This window comes from Nannobrachium achirus (assembly GCF_963921795.1).
Source record: "Nannobrachium achirus genome assembly, chromosome: 22".
NCBI lineage: Eukaryota > Metazoa > Chordata > Actinopteri > Myctophiformes > Myctophidae > Nannobrachium > Nannobrachium achirus.
In genome coordinates this window covers 37,235,507-37,257,537 of record NC_137829.1, presented here as the reverse complement: position 1 = coordinate 37,257,537, position 22,031 = coordinate 37,235,507, and the positions used below count along the sequence as shown (strand labels likewise).

The following is a 22,031-nucleotide window of genomic DNA, read 5'->3' as shown; positions in this document are numbered from 1 at the left end:
ATATTTGTAAGATGTGATGCCTTTGTCCCACTCAATCTGTTTGGCACAAAGTCTGTGGAAGCATAGTTCTTCAATTACTACTCTGATATTAGCAAGAGTAGACGTTAAACACAGATGGTGTGAAACCGCAATGGCCACCCTAAAATGCCTGTAAAACATTCCCATTTGTCAAGTCCTCCATACGCCCTATGACTTGGATTATTACAATGACTCATTTTATTGCACATCCCAGCAATAGAAGATCACTTGTGTATTATGTGGTTGTGGTTAACACACAACCGAACAGGAATCCTTTCTACGTAGGTATGGACAAATGTGGAACATTTATTTTGATCACTGATTTAGATAATGTTCAAAGTCTTGACTACATTTCATGTACTTAATAAATTGTCAATCTTTAGAAACAAGCTTAATAGATGAGATGTCATTCAGCATATTGGGTGATTAGTCTGGGTATGTAATACTACCTGACCTATAATCTGACCTATTTGTGTTATGGTTTGCAATATAGTAGGCTACTTCTCACAATTTGTTTCCTGGTTCTAGAAAACATTCCCTGATCGTTTCCAAGTAAGACTGCAGGCGGTTAAATATTTTCTTGAGGGATACGCCAAAAACCTCTGGCCAGGCTTTTGTGAGAACAACACGCCATGATTTTACAGCTGTTGGATGACATTCCTGACGTGGTTGTATGCTCTAACTTGGGCTGCTATTCAAATCCCGCCAGTGGTCCTCTGCGCCCCCAGTCATGCCACCTAGCTATCTTATCTGGCAGATGTTGAACAGCTTTACAGAATCCTGTGCAGGACCATGGCCCCACCTAGTGGATATAATTTGCGGTTACAATTTCAATGAGCTCACAAGTAAAATAAAAGTGGACTTGCATGGTTCACTGAGAGATATTTTGTTTCTGGTCTTAGAATTATTATTATTTTATTGAATCCTGTGTTTTTATTTTTTGTCAAAGCATCTTTTGGGGCATTCTAAATCCTTTACTGACAGTGACAGTGGATGTATTTTTTAGGTATTCTTGTTTGAATTTATACAAACTGCATTTTTACAATAGCATTGTTACATCCTGCAACAACAAAAAATATGATCTCCTGGTTATATCAAAATAAATAAAAGGTAACTGTTGCACATTAAACTTTTTCGGAGGAGCAGCTGCCTGTTCAGACTTCTTCTTTTAAATGTTCACGTTTATTCCTGCTGCACCAGCGACCAATGCTGGATGTGCATAACAATTTTTAAATTACTTGCCCACAATCGTCCCAATTTCAACTGCTGTATGTGTTCTGCATCATCAAGCTTAAACATGGTACTACTAGCTAATTTGTCTGTTTTTATCCAGGCAGATCTGAGAAGCCTCGCCCTGTCAACCCTCAGCCACGATGAGTTGGAGCTTCTTGACACGTCTGCTGGACGAGATCTCCAACCACTCTACCTTCGTGGGCAAAGTCTGGCTCACGCTCCTCATCGTCTTCCGCATCGTGCTGACTGCAGTCGGCGGAGAATCCATCTACTATGATGAACAGAGCAAATTTGTCTGCAATACGAACCAGCCTGGTTGTGAAAACGTGTGCTACGATGCCTTTGCGCCCCTCTCACACATCCGCTTCTGGGTGTTCCAGGTGATCATGATCACCACGCCCACCATCATGTACCTGGGCTTCGCCATGCATAAGATCGCCCGCATGGATGATGACGAGTACCGGCCGCGGAAGAAGATGCCCATGGTGAGCCGCGGCACCAACCGCGACTACGAGGAGGCGGAGGACAACGGTGAGGAGGATCCCATGATCCTGGAGGAGATCGAGCCGGAGAAGAAGGAGGAGGAGAAGAAGCCGTGCAAGAAGCATGACGGGCGGCGGCGCATCAAACGTGACGGCCTCATGAAAGTCTACGTGTTCCAGCTGCTGTCGCGGGCCACGTTCGAGGCCCTCTTTCTGTTTGGCCAGTACATCCTGTACGGGCTGGAGGTGGCACCGTCGTACGTGTGCACGCGCTCGCCCTGCCCGCACACGGTGGACTGCTTCGTATCGCGCCCCACCGAGAAAACCATCTTTCTGCTCATCATGTACGGCGTCAGCGCCCTCTGCCTGCTCTTCACGGCGCTCGAGATCCTCCACCTGGGCATTAGCGGCCTGCGCGACTGCTTCTGCGCACCGCGGCCTCGTCCCCCGACCCCGCGCCACGCGGCCCTGGCCAGCCAGAGGCCGTCGGTCTGCCGACAGCCCTCCGCACCCCCGGGTTACCACACAGCCTTAAAGAAGGACCCGTCGGGGAAAATTGCCTTCCAGGACAACCTTGCCGATTCTGGCCGCGAGTCGTTCGGGGACGAGCCCTCGTCACGAGAGCTGGAGCGGCGGCGGCACATGAAGCTGGCCCTGCAGCACCTGGACCTGGCCTACCAGAACGAGGAGGGCAGCCCGTCTCGGAGCAGCAGCCCCGAGTCCAACGGCACCGCAGTGGAGCAGAACCGACTCAACTTTGCCCAGGAGAAGCAGAGCGGTACATGTGAGAAAGGTAAAGCTCCACTTCAGAGTCGGACCGTAACCTTTTAATGAGATTAATCAATTTATTCAAATAAAGGATTTTGTAAGTAGAGCAGACACGTTTATAGAATCCTGGCTCCAGCTTTAAAGAGTTTGTCATTATGTTAAATGCTTAGACATAGGCAGACACCCATGTTGCCAATCCAACTGATATGCCCATATATGGAGATCACAGTATCTGTCAGTCCTCGTTCCCTTATTCCCATATTGGGAGATCTTTCTATCTGTCAGTCCATGTCCCTTTTATGCCCATATATGGAGATCTCTAACTGTCATTGTCTCTTGTATGCCCATATATTAAGACAATTTAGGTTAACGTTCATGTCATCTAATGTTTTGATATCATGTTTTATTATTTTGGTCATGGATTCAAATGGCGTCCACTTACAGTATATGTTATATGGCGTCCACTTACAGTATATGTTATAAAGCTACATTTTGTTTCGCTCTTGACCTTGTTGAGCCACACTTTATTAACTAAAATTAATTTGTGTTGTCACTCGTCTTGTCTCCCCAGGTCTCAGAGCTTAGGCCCTCATCAGCAACACAGCCATGGACACTATGGGTGAAACGTTTCATCAAGGTTCATCAGTGAAGCAGACAAAAGGGAACCTGACACGGATGTTTGGATGTGTGTGTCTGTATGCTCACGGATTGATTCACTTGAGGACGACGAAATACAGTCAAAGCTTTCCAGTATTACGTCCAGCAATTGTGGAGGATGCGTCGAACTTTGGCCACTTGAAGATTCAAAGTGCTCACAGACTGTTGTAGTAACAACAAGACTTATCACTTATGCTCCTCTCTCAGGGCAGCTGTTTCCCCCCCATTCCCAATCTTTTTTTGTAAGCATAGGATTATTAGCTGTTTGATTTATCTTGAGCTTTTGTGGTCCTCATTTTGAAGTCCAGAGAAGGTTCATCTCAACTTTGCCTTAGACCTAAACTGTTTACATTTTCAGCCGTTCCATTGCGGTAAGGGCAGGCTAAGTGTAGGGCAGTGGCAAAACTGTCAAAGTCAAGCTGTAAGAAGTGAACCATAGCTGAGTTGAGATACGAACTGGTTGGCTAAAGGACAGGGTGCCACTCGTAGGAACAAAAGGGTACTGCAGTCATTGAAATATGGACAGATTTTGTGGATGTTACATTTCATATAAAACTGTTTGGATAATGCTATTTAACTTGTGATTACTTACTGTATGCAAGTTGTACATTTGAGGCATAAATCCCCTTTTTATCTTTTAATTTTTTGTTAGCACCGCACCAGTCAATGTTCTCCAAGTATAGTAACTGGAAGTCATGTGGTGCCTTTGTCCAAAGGAACAAAAACCTGGGTATAACTTGAATAAGTGTATATTGTGACCGTGTATTGTTTAAAACATGGCTTTGATACTGTTATTTTTTCCATTTGTGTATGTTGTATGATTTCTTTTTTTTACCATTCATGCCAGCCAGCATTACTGTTCAGTATGAAAAGAATGAAGTTCACTGCTGTCTTAGTTCCCTGATGCTTAATTTTATTGTTGCGTTGTGGAGGGGTCAGGATCATTTGAAGACGAGATTAGAACACTTAAATCACACATTAACCACTTAAACCCTTTATGCTTCATTGACCAGGGTTTACACAACATGGCTGAGCTCGTCACATGGTGTTGTGAACCTGCTATTTTGGCCAAATGTTCACTCCAAATAGGGACGCTAGGGTTCATGTGGCTACTCCTATATAATATTGTAAAAGAAAATTGCATTAAATGCTCACCGTCTTAAATACACCATCACATAGCCAGCAAACGTGCCCTTATCACTAAGGACTTGCATTTTATTTGAACTCTTGCTTCCAATGAAATGTTTGCAATAATGCCATGTTCAGGTTTTCGTGTCTTGGATTTGTGGATGTTAACCTGTTCATGTTGTCCTGCTCTGACCCTCAATGAAGGTTGTAATCGTGCTATTTGATTATAAGACCATGCATTGCCTTGAATGCTCTAGTGTCATAATTTGTACTCCGAATCATACCCACAATGCTATGAGTGCATTGCAGGTACCTACTCAAGTGTCATCTCAAGTTGTTTAAAAAAAAAAAAGAATGCATTTTGTACTTTTTTATACTTTTTGTATCTATAGTATTTTTGTGGGTAGTTTTTAAATAAAGCATTTTTCACTGACTACTGGAATTGGTCATTTTGTCTCCATTATGTGTATTATGTCAAAACCAGGCTAGTGATAATGCATCAATGTTAAAAAGGTTAACTGGTTTAATGCCAGCCTGATTCAGCATATTTTTAGACACCTAATTCACTGCAGAACTCTGCCATGTAGCCTACTGTATGCAGTGTCTCCAGATATATTTTTGGAGGTTTGGAAGAAATTACTTTGTAGATGGTGCTTGGAGTTATTGGGCCTATCGCATGCATGGCCTGAAATGTAGATGATATTTAATGCCCATTTTATTTGTTGCAGTAGGCACAGAATCGGGTATCATGAGAATAACCACATTCACATGTCAAGACCGTGGCGAACCGCATGTAGCCCGGGCGTTTCGGGCAGTATGTTGATGGAATCGTGCACTTTATTATGATAGAAGCATGACATTTGGCACACAGAACATGCCATACGGAACATTTTTGGCTATAGGGACATCACAGATTTGTCTTGGGATACTTGTGGGAGCCAATCAAAGTTGGGCTCTTACTGTATATGCTACTATACAGTAAAATAATATGAAAAATAAATATGCTTTAAGTAGCATGTGAGGGGTCAAACTAGGGGTTTTTCATGATTCTGAATCCAATGCTAGCAATGAGTTGTCACTTTTCACAGTTTTGTGGGGGCCGTGTTTCGGAAAGTGCAAAACAAATGCTTGCATTGGATTCAGAATCATGAAAAAACCCTAATTTGACCCCTCACATGCTACTTAAAGCATGTTTTTATTTTTTATGTTTTACTGTATAGAGCTAGAGTCTATGAGAGCCCAACTTTGATTGGCTCCCTCAAGTTTCCCAAGACAAATCTGCGATGTCCCTATAGCCAAACATGTATATGGCATGTTCTAACTGTGTGCCAAATTTCATGCTTCTATCATAAAGTGCACGATTTGTGTACGAAACACTCAGACTATTGACACACATCTCGAATGTCATCACCTGGCACAATATCCAGATGGAGGTCTGTAGCCAAATTAGGGTAAATTTAAAAGGCAACAAAGGTTCGCAGACTTTGATTAAACTTAGATTAAAAGGAAACGGGCAAATTGAAAAGGTTAACACTTGTAATTGTCTCGGCCGAGACTATGTTTTGCAGTGTGTCCGTCTGTCTGTTACCAGCTAATTTGTGGCACCGTTGGCCTGCATGTCGCTGCCAAACTGCACACACACTCCCTCCCTGGATGCCAATGAGGAAGCCTGTCTCAGCAGCTCCGAGTCCAACGGCACAGCCGTGGAGCAGAACCCACTGAACTTCACCCAGGGAAGCGGAGCGGGACATCGCTTCAGACGTCATATTTAAGTCATCGTTGGTGTTGGGCAGGAACCCCTTACCGTATCTCCATATTTTAAAGGACAACTTAAATTGCAATTAATGAAAATAAAAGATGCTTTCTATCGTTTTAGAGGTTTTAATGATTTTGATTTCAGTGGCTGGGGGACAAGTGGCTAAATATGTCTTTTTACACACAATACGCCCATTCCCAAGATGCACTGCAATCTTTCATGGGCAGATGTGACTTATGGGGGCTAGTATTGTTACTGTAATAGTAATAAAGCAATTGCTGGCTTGTTCTGAAATACTGTGTACTGATTTGTGTGATTTTTGGATAAAATTCTGTGTACGTGACGTGAAAATCCCAGGATAAAAACGGGTTTAAGCGTTTTACAAACTGCTCAAAATGGCGGAATTTTTTACTGTTTTTCATATCATTCAAAATGGTGGGAGATCTAAAGGTCAGAGGTCAAAAGTCAGAGTGTAAAAGTTGTTTGGCATGAGGAGACGCATATGTGTGTCCAGGTTTCATGGCTGTACGTCAAACAGAGCACTATACCTGTTCAAAGTTTGCACTTTCAAAGGCTTCCTACAGCGCCACCCTTTGGTCAATTGTTGCGAGCTTCGTGTTTTAGCCGTTTGGCATAGTCCTCTACCATACTGCCGAGTTTCGTAAAAAGCGACTGCACAGTCAAGCCACTAGAGAAAAAGTGGCGGAATAATAATAATAGTGATAAAGTACAATATCAATGAGTGGCCTTTGCCACTACGTGGCTTGGCCACTAAATATGAACCCTTGTTGTAAAAAAACCCATCCCAAAACCATTTTGAGCTTGCAGATCTGCTAGCCAACTTTTGCTATTTTTGAAAGTAACTGATTTGGACATATGAGGTTTCCACCCAAAAGAGACGAAAAAAGTACATTTTATCATATGAATCACTTTAGTTATACATAGTTATAGACAGTTGTCCCACAGGCAATCGCAAAGAAGAGGGCACTTGCCATTACAGACTGGTAGAACATCTGCAAGCATCCTATTACACACACTGAAGGACCAGTCCTGAGCTTAAGCATGAACAGTCTGCTCTGGGCCCACTTGTTCAGGACCATGTCTCCACTTAGTGGATATTAGTTGCAATAACAAATCAACAAGTGAACCAGATGCCAATACTCGGATGGATCTCCTGACCATAGAGTTCTCCTGACTCCTGAAAACTAGAAGCCATATTGAATTTACAAACTACAAGATTGACATCTTGACCTACTGCACATACTGTATAAAACAGAGCTGCTAAATCGTATTGAGAAAAATAAATGCTGTTCCAAAAGCTTTATAGCCTACCCCATACGACACATATAAAGACAATGTGACATTCTGTGTGTGTGTGTGTGTGTGTGTGTGTGTGTGTGTGTGTGTGTGTGTGTGTGTGTGTGTGTGTGTGTGTGTGTGTGTGCGTGTGCGTGTGTATATATATATATATATATATATATAAATTGCAGGCATAAAAGTTATTTACTTTTGTTCTACTCACTCTCAACCTTATGGAAATACATTTTGTTTTTAGATATTTTATTGGAATCAGACTTTATTCAGCAGTTTGTTGTACTTGTGCCTAAAATCGTCATATGGTGTGACATGAAAATAATTGTTCATAAAATGAAAATGGAGTACATCTTTCTTAAGTTACTCACTTTATCAAAGTCCTTTATCATAACTAACCAGTGATCCACTATAGTTTTTTGAAAATTAATTATATCTGTATATTTTTTTCATAATCGACACTCTGTGTGAGGCCCATGTTCATGATCTTACAACATATTTTAAATGTATTCTGTCAAAACTTTCTCTAAAATTACACAAATATTTGTGACTCTTCCTGATAATATTCTCTATGTAATCCATAAACATTTTTTTGGTTTAATCATTAATAAAGGTATGATTTTTCACTATTTGGAATGTCACACCAAATGATTTAGTGTCACACCGTATGATCATATCTTCATGTGTCAAAGCAAACTGTGTTTTAACCTACCTATTAGTGAGTACTGAACTTTACTGATTGATTAAACAATTACCCAGGATAACATGGCCATAATATTTCTGAACAGGATATTATTGTAGGGCTTTAACATGGGATAAGAAAGAATTGTAGTAGTAGATGGATGATGAGGATGTGCACAGGAATGCTATGCGCACCTAAGTCTTCTGCCGGCCCACGGCAGAAGGATCCTAAAGAGACAATAAGGCGCATAGCCACACTTGGAGCCAAGGCAACATTTTATTAACACCAATTAGTGGAAACAGAACTCAGCATTCAGGTAAATTGCTTTTTTCCGAAGTCTCCTGAACTTGAACACAGCATTTTGTGTTGAACAAATGTAATTAGGAATCATGACATTACACCACATCTCCACTAGCTAAAGAGTGCTGGGTTGCGCAACTCCGAAAATAGCTGATCTACAAGCTCTCGCAGCACAACGTGTTGAGAGCTTGTAGATCAGCTATTTTCGCTAGTTTTGTCTCGGGTCCTACCTTAACACTGTCCACTGTCCAGTCCAGTGAGTGAAAGTACAAAAGTATTAGATCAGATTAGATTATACATTTAGACTGTATTGTACATCAGCCAGTCGTATTTGGTGAGGGTAGCAAACCGGCTGCCTTGTTGCGGTTCTGCTATGCCACAGACAACCTCCTGCTCTTCGTAGAAAATGCAGTCTCGCCCCTTTGGCTCCTCTCTCCTTGCTGGGTCATTGTTTAGTTTCTCCCTGTACTTTCTCGTTCTCTCAGCACTTGTCATTTTCCAGCTGACAAAAGAAAATGGAATGTATAGTTTAAGACAAAGAGAAAATATTGTTTAGATTGAAACAATATGTTAAAGTTTCTGTGAAGGGGTTTCTGCTCTGTCTGATGAATTTGAAGTATCACTGAATGAAGCTAAATTACATTTTATGTAAAAATGTTTAAAACAAATGTTTAAATGTACAAAAGAAACATGGAACTTTGTTATTTATTGTTATATCTGTAGTTAAATACAGTATAAATCATGTGGTGTGACAATCAAGTCATATGGCGTGACAAGCAGACATGTCACACCATTATGATTAAGTGTCACACCATATTACGTTTTCTGCATTTAGGTTTACCTTGAGGCTACTATGTACACATTAGCATGCTAACAGCATGCTAGCTATAACAAAGCAACCTAGATCTACATGGAAATATGACCAAAACTTCAAATAACTTAAGCTTTTTTTAATGAAAAGGTGTCACACCAACAGACATCCAAAGTGGTGAGTTTGTCAAAGTTTCAACAAGATGGCATTTCATGAAAATGTTAAAATCATAACTCACCCCAGACACCTGTCTTGCAGTTGTGCTGGGAGTGCTGAATAGCCTTACAGAAGAAGGACCTCTCTAGCCAATAGGTGTCCAAATAATTGCCTGTTTAATTTGTCCAAACTAGTGTCACACCAAATGATTTTGGTTTGGGGGACAAAATGTTTTTGATCAGAAATGACTGAAAACATTATGCTTTGACTTTGAAAAGATATAGGCTCACAAATAGACATTTTTTTTAGCCTAAATTAATTTTCAAATGATTTTTAGCAATTATTTTTCTTAGTTTTATTCAAGTTCCCACTTTGAGAAACAAGGTCAGGACAGTCACACCATATGAGTTTTGCCATGTTTGGTTGAAAATTCTGAAGAAATGAGGAATGAAATGTTTTAATCTTGAGTAAGTTCACATAAAGCTTAATGTCCTGCACAATATTCAGAAGGTTTTTGACAAATATATTTTTTATTTATACATGTTTGACACAGAGGACAGCGAAAACGTTACGTCACGTCACCCACCCATATATATATATATATATATATATATATATATATATATATATATATATATAGTGTATTGAAGGACCACAACAGCTTCACATGGTTTTGCAACTCAGTTTCATGCCATAGGACAATCATCAGGCAAAAAGCCTGCAACAACAAGAAAGCACAGACATGAGATAATATGAAATTTGTAAAAATACAGGCATATCTGAAAATCACAAAAATTAATATATATATATATATACATATATATACACACGCATAGTTTACTGAGGTTAGGGTTAGGGTTAGGTTTAGGCATAGTTGCATTCACCAGGTTAGCATTCACCAGCGTGGGAACAATGGAGTAACAATGAGACGTGGGACCAATGCAGTCAAATGCTCTACCACTGAGACATGTGCTTCTTCCAGGGACTGCCCTTAAGGTGAACTAAAGCAAGCGTTCCAACCCCAATCTTACCTCAAACAAGTAGAAAACAGAGAATAAGGAGTGCATCTGTTTGGCTGTAGAGTAAAAATCTCCCACGAAAGGTGCTCTTTGGTAGTCAGGTGACAAAATTGATGCAAAAAAAGTTAGACCAAGGCACTCTTGAGGGACAGTTAAAAAGCCTTTATTTTAGGGCTAATGCATGGCAAGAATAAAAGATTCACCTACGCGTTGCGGCACATAATTACCTCACCTTACCTTACCTCAAACAAACTGTAACATATACATGATACACATGTATTCACATGATTGCCAACAATATCCCAATAAATGCCTCAGTTTTGCAAAAATCCCAAATGGCCTACTTCTCTGGCCAATATTCACATCACCATGAAGAGTCATGGATGTTGACATTAGTTTGAAAATACATCTTTCCATTTCTGAATCAGTGCCTGTGCAGTTATAGCTGAAGTGATTATGATATATCTCATAATAAAGACAAAAACATCTTTCTAGTGCAATACAATTGCATACTGTAGGAGTGCTTGGCTGCACAGAGGTGAAGGACATTGGAAGGAGTGTTGGAGATAACACATTCCATCCCTGAGTTGTCTAATGTAGGCTACTTATTAAAAGTGAAAAGAAGAGAGAGAGAAAGCGAGAGAGAGAGAGAGAGAGAGAGAGAGAGTATACTGGGTCGAAAAGTTATAATTTTATCTTAGTTAATATTATTACTATTATTATGTTTGTGGATGACAATGGAACTTCTTGTAACACGTTCTGTTAAAAATTAAAGCATGATCACTTTGTTCTTAATTTCTCAAGACGGGAGAGGTCGTTCAGTCCGAGTGTATCAAAAAAGCAACTGGGTTAAGGCAGACCGAAGCTTGTGATTGGCTGCGCGGATGTGACGAAAGTCTGGGGGGCGGAGACACACCTAAACCTAACCTTAACCCTAACCCTAACCTCAGTAAAACTAACGTTGGTGAATGCTAACCTGGTGAAATGCCAACCTACCGACACTGGTGAATGTTAAACTGGTTAACCCAGTTGCTTTTTTGATACACTCGAACTTAAAGACCTGTAAAAATACTCTCCCCTCTCAAGACAGATACAAAACAGAGAGGGTGCTGCTTTTCCCTTTTTTGACGATGTATTCCAAGATAGCTGTTCTCTCTACCCCCAGCCATTTCATTTAAGTTCCTTTGTATTTGTGTACAATATTGTCAAACAGAACTCTCTCTCTCTACAATACCTCTGTCTGTCTGTCTGTCTGTCTGTCTGTCTGTCTGTCTGTCTGTCTGTCTGTCTGTCTGTCTGTCTGTCTGTCTTTTTGTTGTGATGGCCCTGCCCCTCAGCCTGACTGTTGGCTAGCTAGCCAATAGCTCTGGTCCAGAGCATCAACGAGTTCTCACGGGATAATTGTTTAAGATTATCTGATCAGATAATCTAAACAGGCTCACGCTAGCCGCTTTGAAAAGTCGGGGACTCGATCCGCACACTAGGAGTCTATCTCGATTGAGTCGGGCCCGAATTAACACAGCAATAATAAATAATAGTGGTGTGTTCTAGACTTTTTTTGAGGGCATACTATAATCTATGATCCGCGGCTATTCGTGTGGCCAGGGAATACACCAGTGCATAATGCCTATCAGATACGCTACTTTGAAAGCTTCACGAGGGCAGACACTATTCATATTTCTGTTTTTTTCCGACAGCAGACGCTGTATACGTGCGTTACAGGCAAGCCCCCAGAACGGCTTGTAAACATTGAAGCGGCCGCCCTACTGGCCAAAGCTGGAATTTCAGCCGGGGTGAAACATACATGCACGAGCATAAGAGCGCGCCGCTGGGGTCTACAATAGGGATCAATGGACGTCGACGTCGTTCGTGACGTCATTACGTCTCAACGTCAAATATTTTGGCTATCCACAAGTTTCCGCGGGAGTTTACTGGAGACTATCGGGACCAAACTTCCGGGTTTAACAGCAGACATACAAGCTCACGTCGTGTCGCAGATGCAACCCGTTGTGAGCTTGTAAATCGGCGCCGGAAGCTCGGTACAGACGTCTGCGCAATGCACAATGGGGCGTTGGAAACTCGTGGATAGAGGCCAATTTCCCCCAGAATGCACCTGGATTAGCTACTTCCGCATGCTTCAAATCGCCACTGCACTTGCATTGAAATGATAGCTGGGGGTGGGGCTGGTCCGCTCTCTATTGGTTACAGGTAGAACACAAGCGAGGATGTACGCGAATCGATGAAAGATCGTGTGTGCAATCATAAAGTGCGCATGCACAAATATCAGGATCCAAATGTGGGACATCACTCATCCATACAGTATCAACAGATAGGGGCCATGAACTAGATTCTAATAAAAATGCATAGAGGATGGACACCAGAAGCCGTGACATCATTTTGTAGGCAGAGGTGAACTCTGCCCCCAGAGCATTTTCTGTCCCTCGCTATTTCAACAGATCCGAGACAAAAATAACGACTAAAGTATAATTCTAATACTTTCCTTTCAACAACAAGGAGAAGAAAAAAAATGTGTAAATAGTAAAAATAGTAAAAAGATTCACGGAAACTGGGGGCAGAAATTCTCTTCTGCCTAGAAAATGATGTCATACTTAACAGCCCCATTAACATCACAGATGTAAAGGGTAGATTGTAAGGGAATTTTGCCACGGAAACCCCATACTGTAGGTCCTCATGGAAGTTCTCAGTTGTAAATAGACAAAAAGGTACCTGGCAGATTAAAAATATCACACAAATTCTGAAAAGAAGTGTAAACCATTTGCATTAAATAAGTCCTCCAATGTTTGAATTTTAATAACCCATAACATCACACAAACACACACACGCACGCACACACGCACGCACGCACGCACGCACGCACGCACGCACGCACGCACACACACACACACACACACACACACACACACACACACACACACACACACACACACACACTATAGCCCAATACTTGCAACACTTGTATCAACAACAGTCTGAACCTGGCTGGGAGTATATGAGACGTTAGGCAGGGCAACAATTCAGCTTAAACTCAGCATGTTTATTGATTACACAGGGTATATTCCCCACATGAATATATGAACAGCAAATGCATGAAAGTAACACAGAATACAAGCCTGATATTTTGCGACATAAGGTCACTACACAGCAGTCAGGAAAACAGTGTACAGCCAAACTTGTCCACCGGAGAATTCTAGCCTTCCCTTATCTCGGGAGTGAAAATATATCAACTTGTCCTGCATGAGCTGAGCGGCGGCTCCTATTTTCTTATTGGCCAGCACACAGCAGTAGTCACAGAACATGGTGGAGGCTTAAAGGAATAGTTCACACATTTTCACACATTAATTGCTACAGCAAAGTTGCAATATAGCCTGACATTTTTGCCAGTCCCATTCCCAGACCAATCCCCCTATAGACCAGTGGTTCTCAACCTGTGGGTCGGGACCCCCAGGGGGGTTCCCAAATTATTTTGGGGGGTCCCCAGATGATTAACTTGATGTGCAACATTGTTTTCTCTCTCAACAGTAAAAAAAAAAAAAAAAAAAAAAACAACATAATGTTGAAGTGTATACAGGGTATCTGCACATTTTTAAAGTGTCAATTTAAAGACTTTTAAGACCTTTTTAATACCTCTAAAATGACAAATTAAACTTTGGCCAAATTGTCAAATATTAGAGGCAGAAATTGTGGAAATAGCCGATCTACATGCTCTTGCGAGGCGTTGTGAGAATGTAGATCTGCTATTTTCACAATAGAATCGTGCTAAACTAAATGTAATGCCACAAATCCTCCAATTCCAAGTAGTGCTCGTCAGGGTGGGGGGGTCCCCAGTTCAAATATGATTATTTTAGGCGTCACGGCCTGAAAAGGTTGAGGACCACTGTTATAGACCATGAGTGGTGTAAAAAGTGCTCAAATGTTTTACTTGAGTTAAAAGTATCAATACTGCAATGTAGAAATACTCTATTACGAGTAAAAAGTACAAAAGTATGTTGGTATCAAATTGTACTTAAAGTATACAAAAATAGAAAGTACTCATCATGCAGAATGTGTTTTCAAATGTATACAAATCAGGGGTGTAGTTGTCCCGATTTAAAATGAAGCAAACGCGGAACTGAAAGTTCCTATGATTGTTCTGGCACCCCACCGAACTTATACATTTGATTTTCTTATTGTCATACATACTTTATGGCTCCTGTCGCTAGTTTAAAGCCTCGTTTCAATCACCATGATTTGCGTTTTGTGAAAATATGGTCCAATTTATGTTATATTTGATGTTATAGCAGGGTATGCTGTATAGGAGGGGCTTGTGATCATAGGCCGGTGATGATTCCTCTTTGTGTGCTTTATTTTCGGAAACCTCATGACACTGTCCCATGTATCCCTGCGGTTGCACCCGACCGTTGGCAGCCAATAGCATTCCTTGGATACCATTAAAACAATGATGGCGGCACCCAAACAACTGCCAAAAAAGCTTCATTTGCGCAGCATAGAAACCATATGGCTTTCCACTATCCATATTTTTTTACAGTCTATGATACAAATACAAAGCAAAATGGCCATGTGAATATGGTATATGACTGTCATTCTTGAAAGTTTAGTTTATTTTATTTTTAAGCACTCCAAGGTAGAGTAAAATTCAATTGGTGCACTGCACACATATGCCCATCATTTCAACAACTGATTTATTTTTTGAAGAATCATATTTCCATCTCTGTTGACACACATCATGAAATAATCAATCATTAGGCTAACATTATGAATCATGGCAGACTCAAGAGTCCTTGAAGGGGTTCCAGGGGGTCGATCAGTGTAATTAATCACTTAAACACTAGTGTATACATGAAATAAAATCAATAGTAGAACATTAATTAATGTAAACAGCAACTTAACTCAATTATAGTTAAATGATTGATTTGAACTGGCGAAACCTGTAAATGAACCCTTCCATATTTAACCCGTTTAGGACGAGGACCTTTACCTTTCAAGACGGGAACCCCTTTTGGGGTTCTTGTTGCTGTGTACAATAGTGGTTCCCAAACTTCGAGACCCAAAGAGAAATTAGACGTTTGCCCATTTATGATTATACTTGGAGAAAGAATATTTTCAAAATTGTGTACAGAAAGTGTTAAAATTGTGTTTTTATGTGGCATTAACCCTAATTAAGTTCTATTCGAGTAATTTTGACCCATTTTACATTTTCATTAAAGAAAGAGGGTAGAAGTTTAAAAAATGTTTCACGTGAAACTGCACTGGCCTTAACACATCGGATGCCCACGTGGTGTCTACAAGTCAATTTCTTTGATGTCGCTGGAGGCCCACGACGCGTTTGACGCGTTGTACAGTAAACTATACTGTACTGTAGCTACTGCACTTGGCTACCGCGGTGATGAAACAAACTCCATTTCCCAACATGCAGCGCGCAATTACGTCACCCGGACGTGCTGTGTGTCTCGTTGACTTCCTGTTTAGCGGCTGCACAAAAATGCTGTTTTCTCCGGATTCTCTTCCTTTTTTCATGTTTTTCTCAGAACGGCAGCCTCTTCTACATGCCGTAACACAAACACTGTGGCTTAGAAATGATTAAAAACGGTCCTGACTGAAAGAAAAGATTTTCGCGAAATAAACAGGACATACTCGGATTACATTTACTCGGATTACTTTTCTCGCCAGTACTCTCGCCGGTAGGTAAAATGACGCGTTTGACGCGTTGCCATGGGCACCAGCAAATTAAGACATCAAAACCACGTGGGCGTCCGATGTGTTAAATATTATTTTGTGATGAACATGTAAAAAAAGGAAAAACAATATCATAAGGTAAATAAACAGTGAACTTAAGAGTTGAAGCATCTGGGACTTGCAATATCCTCACGGCCCAGCAGTGGTCCCCGGCCCACATGCTGGGAATTGTCTAATCTGTGTGATTGACAGGAGTGATGATGAGAGGAGCAGAGTTTTTACCATTAGCATTAAAATCTGGACAGATCAATGGGTAGAGATTCTCAGTGAAGGTGCAGCCAGTGAAAGAGTAGAGATGAATTCTGGTCTCAACGTCATAAAAGGAGACCAGACCCTCCTCATAATCCACAAACACTCCCACTTTCTGGATCTTCTCTCTTACAGGGAGGAGGACAGAAGAAGCCCCATACTCATTTCCATTCCTCAACCATATTGTCCAGTAACCGTAGTCAGGGGTAAATTTGCTTGGATTCTTCTTCTTGTTGATGGACTCTCTGGCCACTCCTAAACCCCAGTCCGTCTTCCCTTTAACCTGAACCTCATAGTAAAACCGTCCAGAGGAGATGCTTTGTTTCCCTAAGACACCGGCACACGTCGAGAATCTCTCTTTGTTGTCTGGGAGATCCTTCGACACATCTCCACAACTCACTTGTTTTCCATCCTCAGACAGGATTAGCTTGCGGTGTGCTGTATCAGGGTCCAGAGTTACATCCGGTGCATACCGCTGGATCCTCCTCAGCTCAGCATCACCCTTGTGCCTCCTGAACCGATGAACCATCTCGGAAATCCAAGTGTTGACAGACACTTGCGGTCTCGTCGGGAATCTAACGTTGCACAGCGGACAGCGACACACATCAGTAGAGTCCCAGTAACGTGCAATGCATCTTTTGCAGAAGTTGTGTCCACATGGAGTGCTGACTGGATCGGTGAACACGTCCATGCAGATAGGACACAAGAAGTGCTCTTCAGACAGGAGACTGCTAGCGGACGCCATTTCTACACACACACACACACACACACACACACACACACACACACACACACACACACACACACACACACACACTAAAAGAGAAAGAAATGTGGTTCTTGAATATGTACCCAGATGAATGGTTATAGATAGAGCATAGCAGTGGCAGTCATTTTGTGGTTACAAAGATAGAAAATCCATTCATTCAGCCCATAGGGATTTCCAAAAATATTTATATTTATCATTTTAAGACTGGAACCAAGGCACACTTCATGGAAACCTGTCTTCTTTCTAGCTTTCTTTTTTTTTTCTTTTTTTCTTTTTTCATTTTTACACTTTGTTAATTTTAATCTCAGTGTCAGGGAAGCCCAAAATGACATTAGATGCCAGCAGAAAAGTATAAGCCCTATTCACGGCCCGCCCACTCTGCAAATTTCTCAGCAACTTCCTGGTGCTGACGTCAGTTTAGAAGGGTAAAGTAAGTTATAACACAGAAATTGCTGGACTTAAAGCCAACAAATCATTATTTCAAACGGTAAAGTAAATTATAATGCTTTGTGCCTTTTACTATCTTGTGTTCTTGATCATGCTAGCCGTATTTTATACTTTACTATTCGGAAATTGCATTAAACGTGACTTCAGCATCAGGAAGTTGCTGAGTGGGCGGGCCGTGAACAGGGCTAATTTCAGGTCATTTTGGCAATTGTTTGTTCGGTGCTACCCACACGTTTGGCTGTGTTGCTCATTCAATGAATGCCCGATGCTTACAAACTGTAGACTACCTCGTAGTAAAGGTGACTAATCAACGATAAAAATGATACATAAATACAATACCGTTTGGTATTATTAAAGGGGAGATATAATAGACCGAAGTCAAGTTTCCTGCTTTTTGCGCACGGTTTATAGGCCTAACGCCGCTTAAGAGTTGCTGAGATTCTTCAAAGATACAAGCAAACAACTGCAGTATAGCCTTTTTCTTTTTTTCCCGCTTCTCTTCCTCACCAGTCACCTTCCATGACCCGCGTTTAGGGTGCGTTCGGAGTCGGACATGTCACCCACGCGTGATTGGAAATGACACCCGGGCTCCAGGGAAACCCCGCCCACCGAAGCTTTTGATTGGCTGAAGCGGAGCTAGGGAGCGCTCAATTGTAGTCGCTTGGACAGGGCGTTTATCGTGGGCTTGCCCAGGCCTTACGGCCTGGGCATAAATATAACGATTGCATTCACCACGGCTTCGTAACTCGCGCGGCACTCCGCCGGCCGCGCGGCCCTGGCCCGCTCTTCGCGGCCACTCGCGCCTGCGGCGCTCGGGGGCGAAGAGCAGGACCAAGGTCCGCTGGCCTTCGCGCCGCTTGCAGTGTCGTGGACAATCGAGCGGCTCCGTCTGGAGCCCGGGTGTCATTTCCAATCACGCGTCACCCACAATCATTCAGTTGCAGGGAAGCGCCTGCCGTTCCCGAACACTTTTTAGCTTTTGTGAACATATCCTATCCAAGAAGTAGGCACCATACCGGTCTCTAATCTGCTTACTTCTCAAGCGTGGAAGAAAATCAAAGCAGTGTGTTGAAATAAAGAGTTTAAATCACTCATTTTGTCAGCCGGTGCAATGCATTATCTACCCAACTATTTACGCGTGATTGCCATCTGACCAGAGGAGGTAGTGATGCGGCTGCAACGTCCGGAATGTCTAAAAAAAACATGATAAAATGAGCGATTTAAACTCTTTATTTCAACACGCTTCGTAGCTTTTCTTCCACGCTTGAGAAGTAGGCCTAAACACCTGAGAGACCGGTATGGGACATTTACTTTTTGAATATGATGTTGTTCACAAAAGATAAGACGTGTTCGGGAACGGCGGAGCTTCCCCGCAACCAAATGGTTGTGGATGACATTTGTGAGGAACCTCATCTCGATCTCGGAGCTGCATAGCGGAGAGAGGGCGCCCTGGTACCAAGGCTATCAATAGCCGGCGTGACCGTGACGTGACGCGAGTGAGTGCGCTCAAAGTGTGAATATACATAATCTATATAATTTAAATAATTGTATTATATAATTAGAAAAAACTTACATAGAATGTCCCCTCTTCCGTTAGATGAGGTTAGCCGCCCTTCTTTTCAGCGTCTCAGTTCTGGCAGATTGGCATCGTCTCTCTCTCTCGTTTTCTCTTGTGTGTGACTGACTGTGTGTTACCTCTCTCTCTCTCTCTCTCTCTCTCTCTCTCTCTCTCTCTCTCTCTCTCTCTCTCTCTCTCTCTCTCTCTCTCCTCGTCATCGAGGGAGAGAAATAGAACGGCCCACATATCATCAGCTGTACTGCCCACAGGTTCCAAACAAGGAGTTTGACACACCCAACTACAGAGAGAGCTAGAGAGGGTGCTGAGGGGAGAGATGTAGGTCTATATAGGAATGGAACAAAATAAGACTGCTCTAGCTGGGATATAATATAACGGCAAGCGGCCTACGTAATACATAGAATACATAATTTGGTCAAATTTAGAACATTTTGAAGGCCTGTCTGTTTCGAGAGAGACGCACGCACGCGCACACGCACGCACGCACACACACACACACACACACACACACACACACACACACACACACACACACACACACACACACACACACACACACACACACACACACACACACACACACACACACACACTGTGTATGGAGTATTGTTATTGGGGATCTGGGTCTGGTGAGGACAACAAGAAAGAGAAAGAGGGAGAGACAGATAGAGACAGAGAGACAGATGCACTCACACCCACACTTGTGTGTGCCAAACTCCAAATTAGTCCTCCTGCCCAAAGACTAAAAATGCAAGTTCTTTTTATTTCACTTCCTAGCAGAGAATTGTTCAGTCTGTGGTTTTGGAACAGAAAACTAATACAGGTAGTTGTCTTAAAGAACTATGCATGTATATGTTATTGACCACAAGTTATGTATACATGATTCACAATATTCCTATTTTTCAATTCAAACTTCCAGGTGATAAACCCAAAATGACCTACTTCTCTGGCTAATATTCACATCACCATGAAGAGTCATGGATGTTGAAATGAGTTTGAAAACACATCTTTCCATGAACCAGTCCTTGTGCAGTTATAGCTGAAGTTATTATATATCTCACAATAAAGACAACAAAAAAAACATCTTTCTATCTTACACAATGGTATACTGTAGATGCGCCCCAGAGGTGAAGGACATCTGAAGGAATGTTGGAGATAACACATTACATCCCTGAATTATCTAATGTTTAAAAGTGTTGCATAATAGCTGACTTACTTCAGGGCAATATTCATTATTTGTAGGACTAGTTTGGATTAACCTAAAGCCATACGCATGTTTACAATACCATTGATTCAATATTCAATTCAATTGTATTGTTGTCTGTGTTGTCTCTATGGGCATTAGAGGCCTCCACAACCGCTCACCCTCACTCTAAAGCCAACAGTGAAGTCTGTATATATTTGTATACTGTATACTGTATGTTGTAGGCTATATTATGTTCCCCCTTTTCAACTGTTTTTATAATACTTTGATACTTGCTTTGGCAATGTTAAATGTATGTTTTCTCATGCCAATAAGCTCATTTGAATTGAATTGAATTGAATTGCAACTCAAATCAAGAATTGAATTGAATTGAATTGAATTGAATTGAATTGAATTGAATTGAAGACATCATTTGATAATGTATGGAGGTTGCCCTTTGAATCTTGACCCTTACCAAAACCATTTAGACTGCAGTGCTCCTGGTAAATTAAATCATTCGTTTGTGCGAACTGTTTCTATTGTCTATTCCATAGCACATTTTTAAAGGGAGAAAAAAGGCTTGCTTCTTTTATTATTGGTGAATTCAGTGTGAACTAAAAAAGGATGCTCCTCCATGCACAGGAATCAACCAGGCCGTATTACCTACCCAGAGCTCAACTTAAATGTATTCTAGGTTAATTATTGCTTAAAGAACGTATGTGTTAGTCATTAAGCGTTAAATTAAGTGTATGAATTTGCTCCTTAGTTGTGAGCAGATAAATAATAAAAAGGTGAAAATAAACTTTAATGTCCGTCGCCAATCAAGAGCTACGCCTCCAGCAGCCAACATTTGTAGCTGCAGTTTGCGTTCGTCAAACTCCAGTGTGCACGGTGTGGTTCAACACACAGTTAAATAGATAGACGATCAACTCATTCAAACTTCCAAAAGGATATTTTGTGATCTGTGGACTTTCTTAAACTCACACAGAGGTTTGTAGTCAGAGGCGGCATGAGGCTGTGGTCGCTGTCCATGGTGCTGAACTGCTGTCTACTTGTGTGGCATTGATTGATTGAAGACTTAATTAGAAGTTTGCATAGGAAAAGGTACAGTTTCATGACGGTACAGTTCACTGGTACAAGGTCTACTAAAAGGAGATCTATGAAAAGACTAAGCTTATTTCCACAGGAAACCATTAAAGTATCTCATACAACATTGAATGACAGACGAATAGAACACAGTACTATGCAGTAGATAAGGAAGATAAAAAGAAAGAACAAAAAAAAAAGAAAACAGTACGTCTAAACAAACAGAAAGTAGCCTATAAGAAGGGGCAGGGGAGGGTAGGGCTGGGCTAGGTTTGTTTTTTACCAGTTGCGAACGGCTGCTGCTTGTAAGTGGCTTTTCAGGGCAATTTTAAAGGATGCCACTCCTTTATGGCCTTCGGTAAGGCTTTCCACATTTTGGTGGTATAGAAGAAGAAGGAGTTTGACCCTTTGTTGGTTTTGACTCTGGGTTGACAATTATTACATAATCGTCTAATCGTGATTATTTGACATTATCGCAATTATTTTGTCATAATCGTCATAATCGTGAATGTTGAAAAATGTCCGAAATAGTGGAAATAGCAGATCTACAAGCTCACAACGCATCGCATCGCAACGTGTTGTGAGCTTGTAGATCGGCTATTTCCACTATCAAAGTTATTTTTTACGTATTGTCAAATATGTCAGT

The 22,031-nt window shown here is 41.5% G+C and overlaps 1 protein-coding gene and 1 long non-coding RNA gene across 2 annotated transcripts in view; both read left to right on the top strand.

Annotated features, from left to right (window-relative positions):
• LOC308308325 overlaps positions 1 to 22,031 on the top strand; it is an 839,845-nt gene that overhangs the window by 374,155 nt on the left and 443,659 nt on the right. The window lies entirely within an intron of this gene.
• gjc4b (gap junction protein gamma 4b) lies at positions 1,392 to 3,112 on the top strand (the record flags this gene model as incomplete). The annotated part of the gene is made up of 2 exons (XM_080753266.1): positions 1,392 to 2,526; positions 3,073 to 3,112. The coding sequence occupies 2 exons, from the start codon at positions 1,392 to 1,394 to the stop codon at positions 3,084 to 3,086; spliced, it is 1,149 nt and encodes a 382-aa protein (XP_080609392.1). The 3' UTR covers positions 3,087 to 3,112.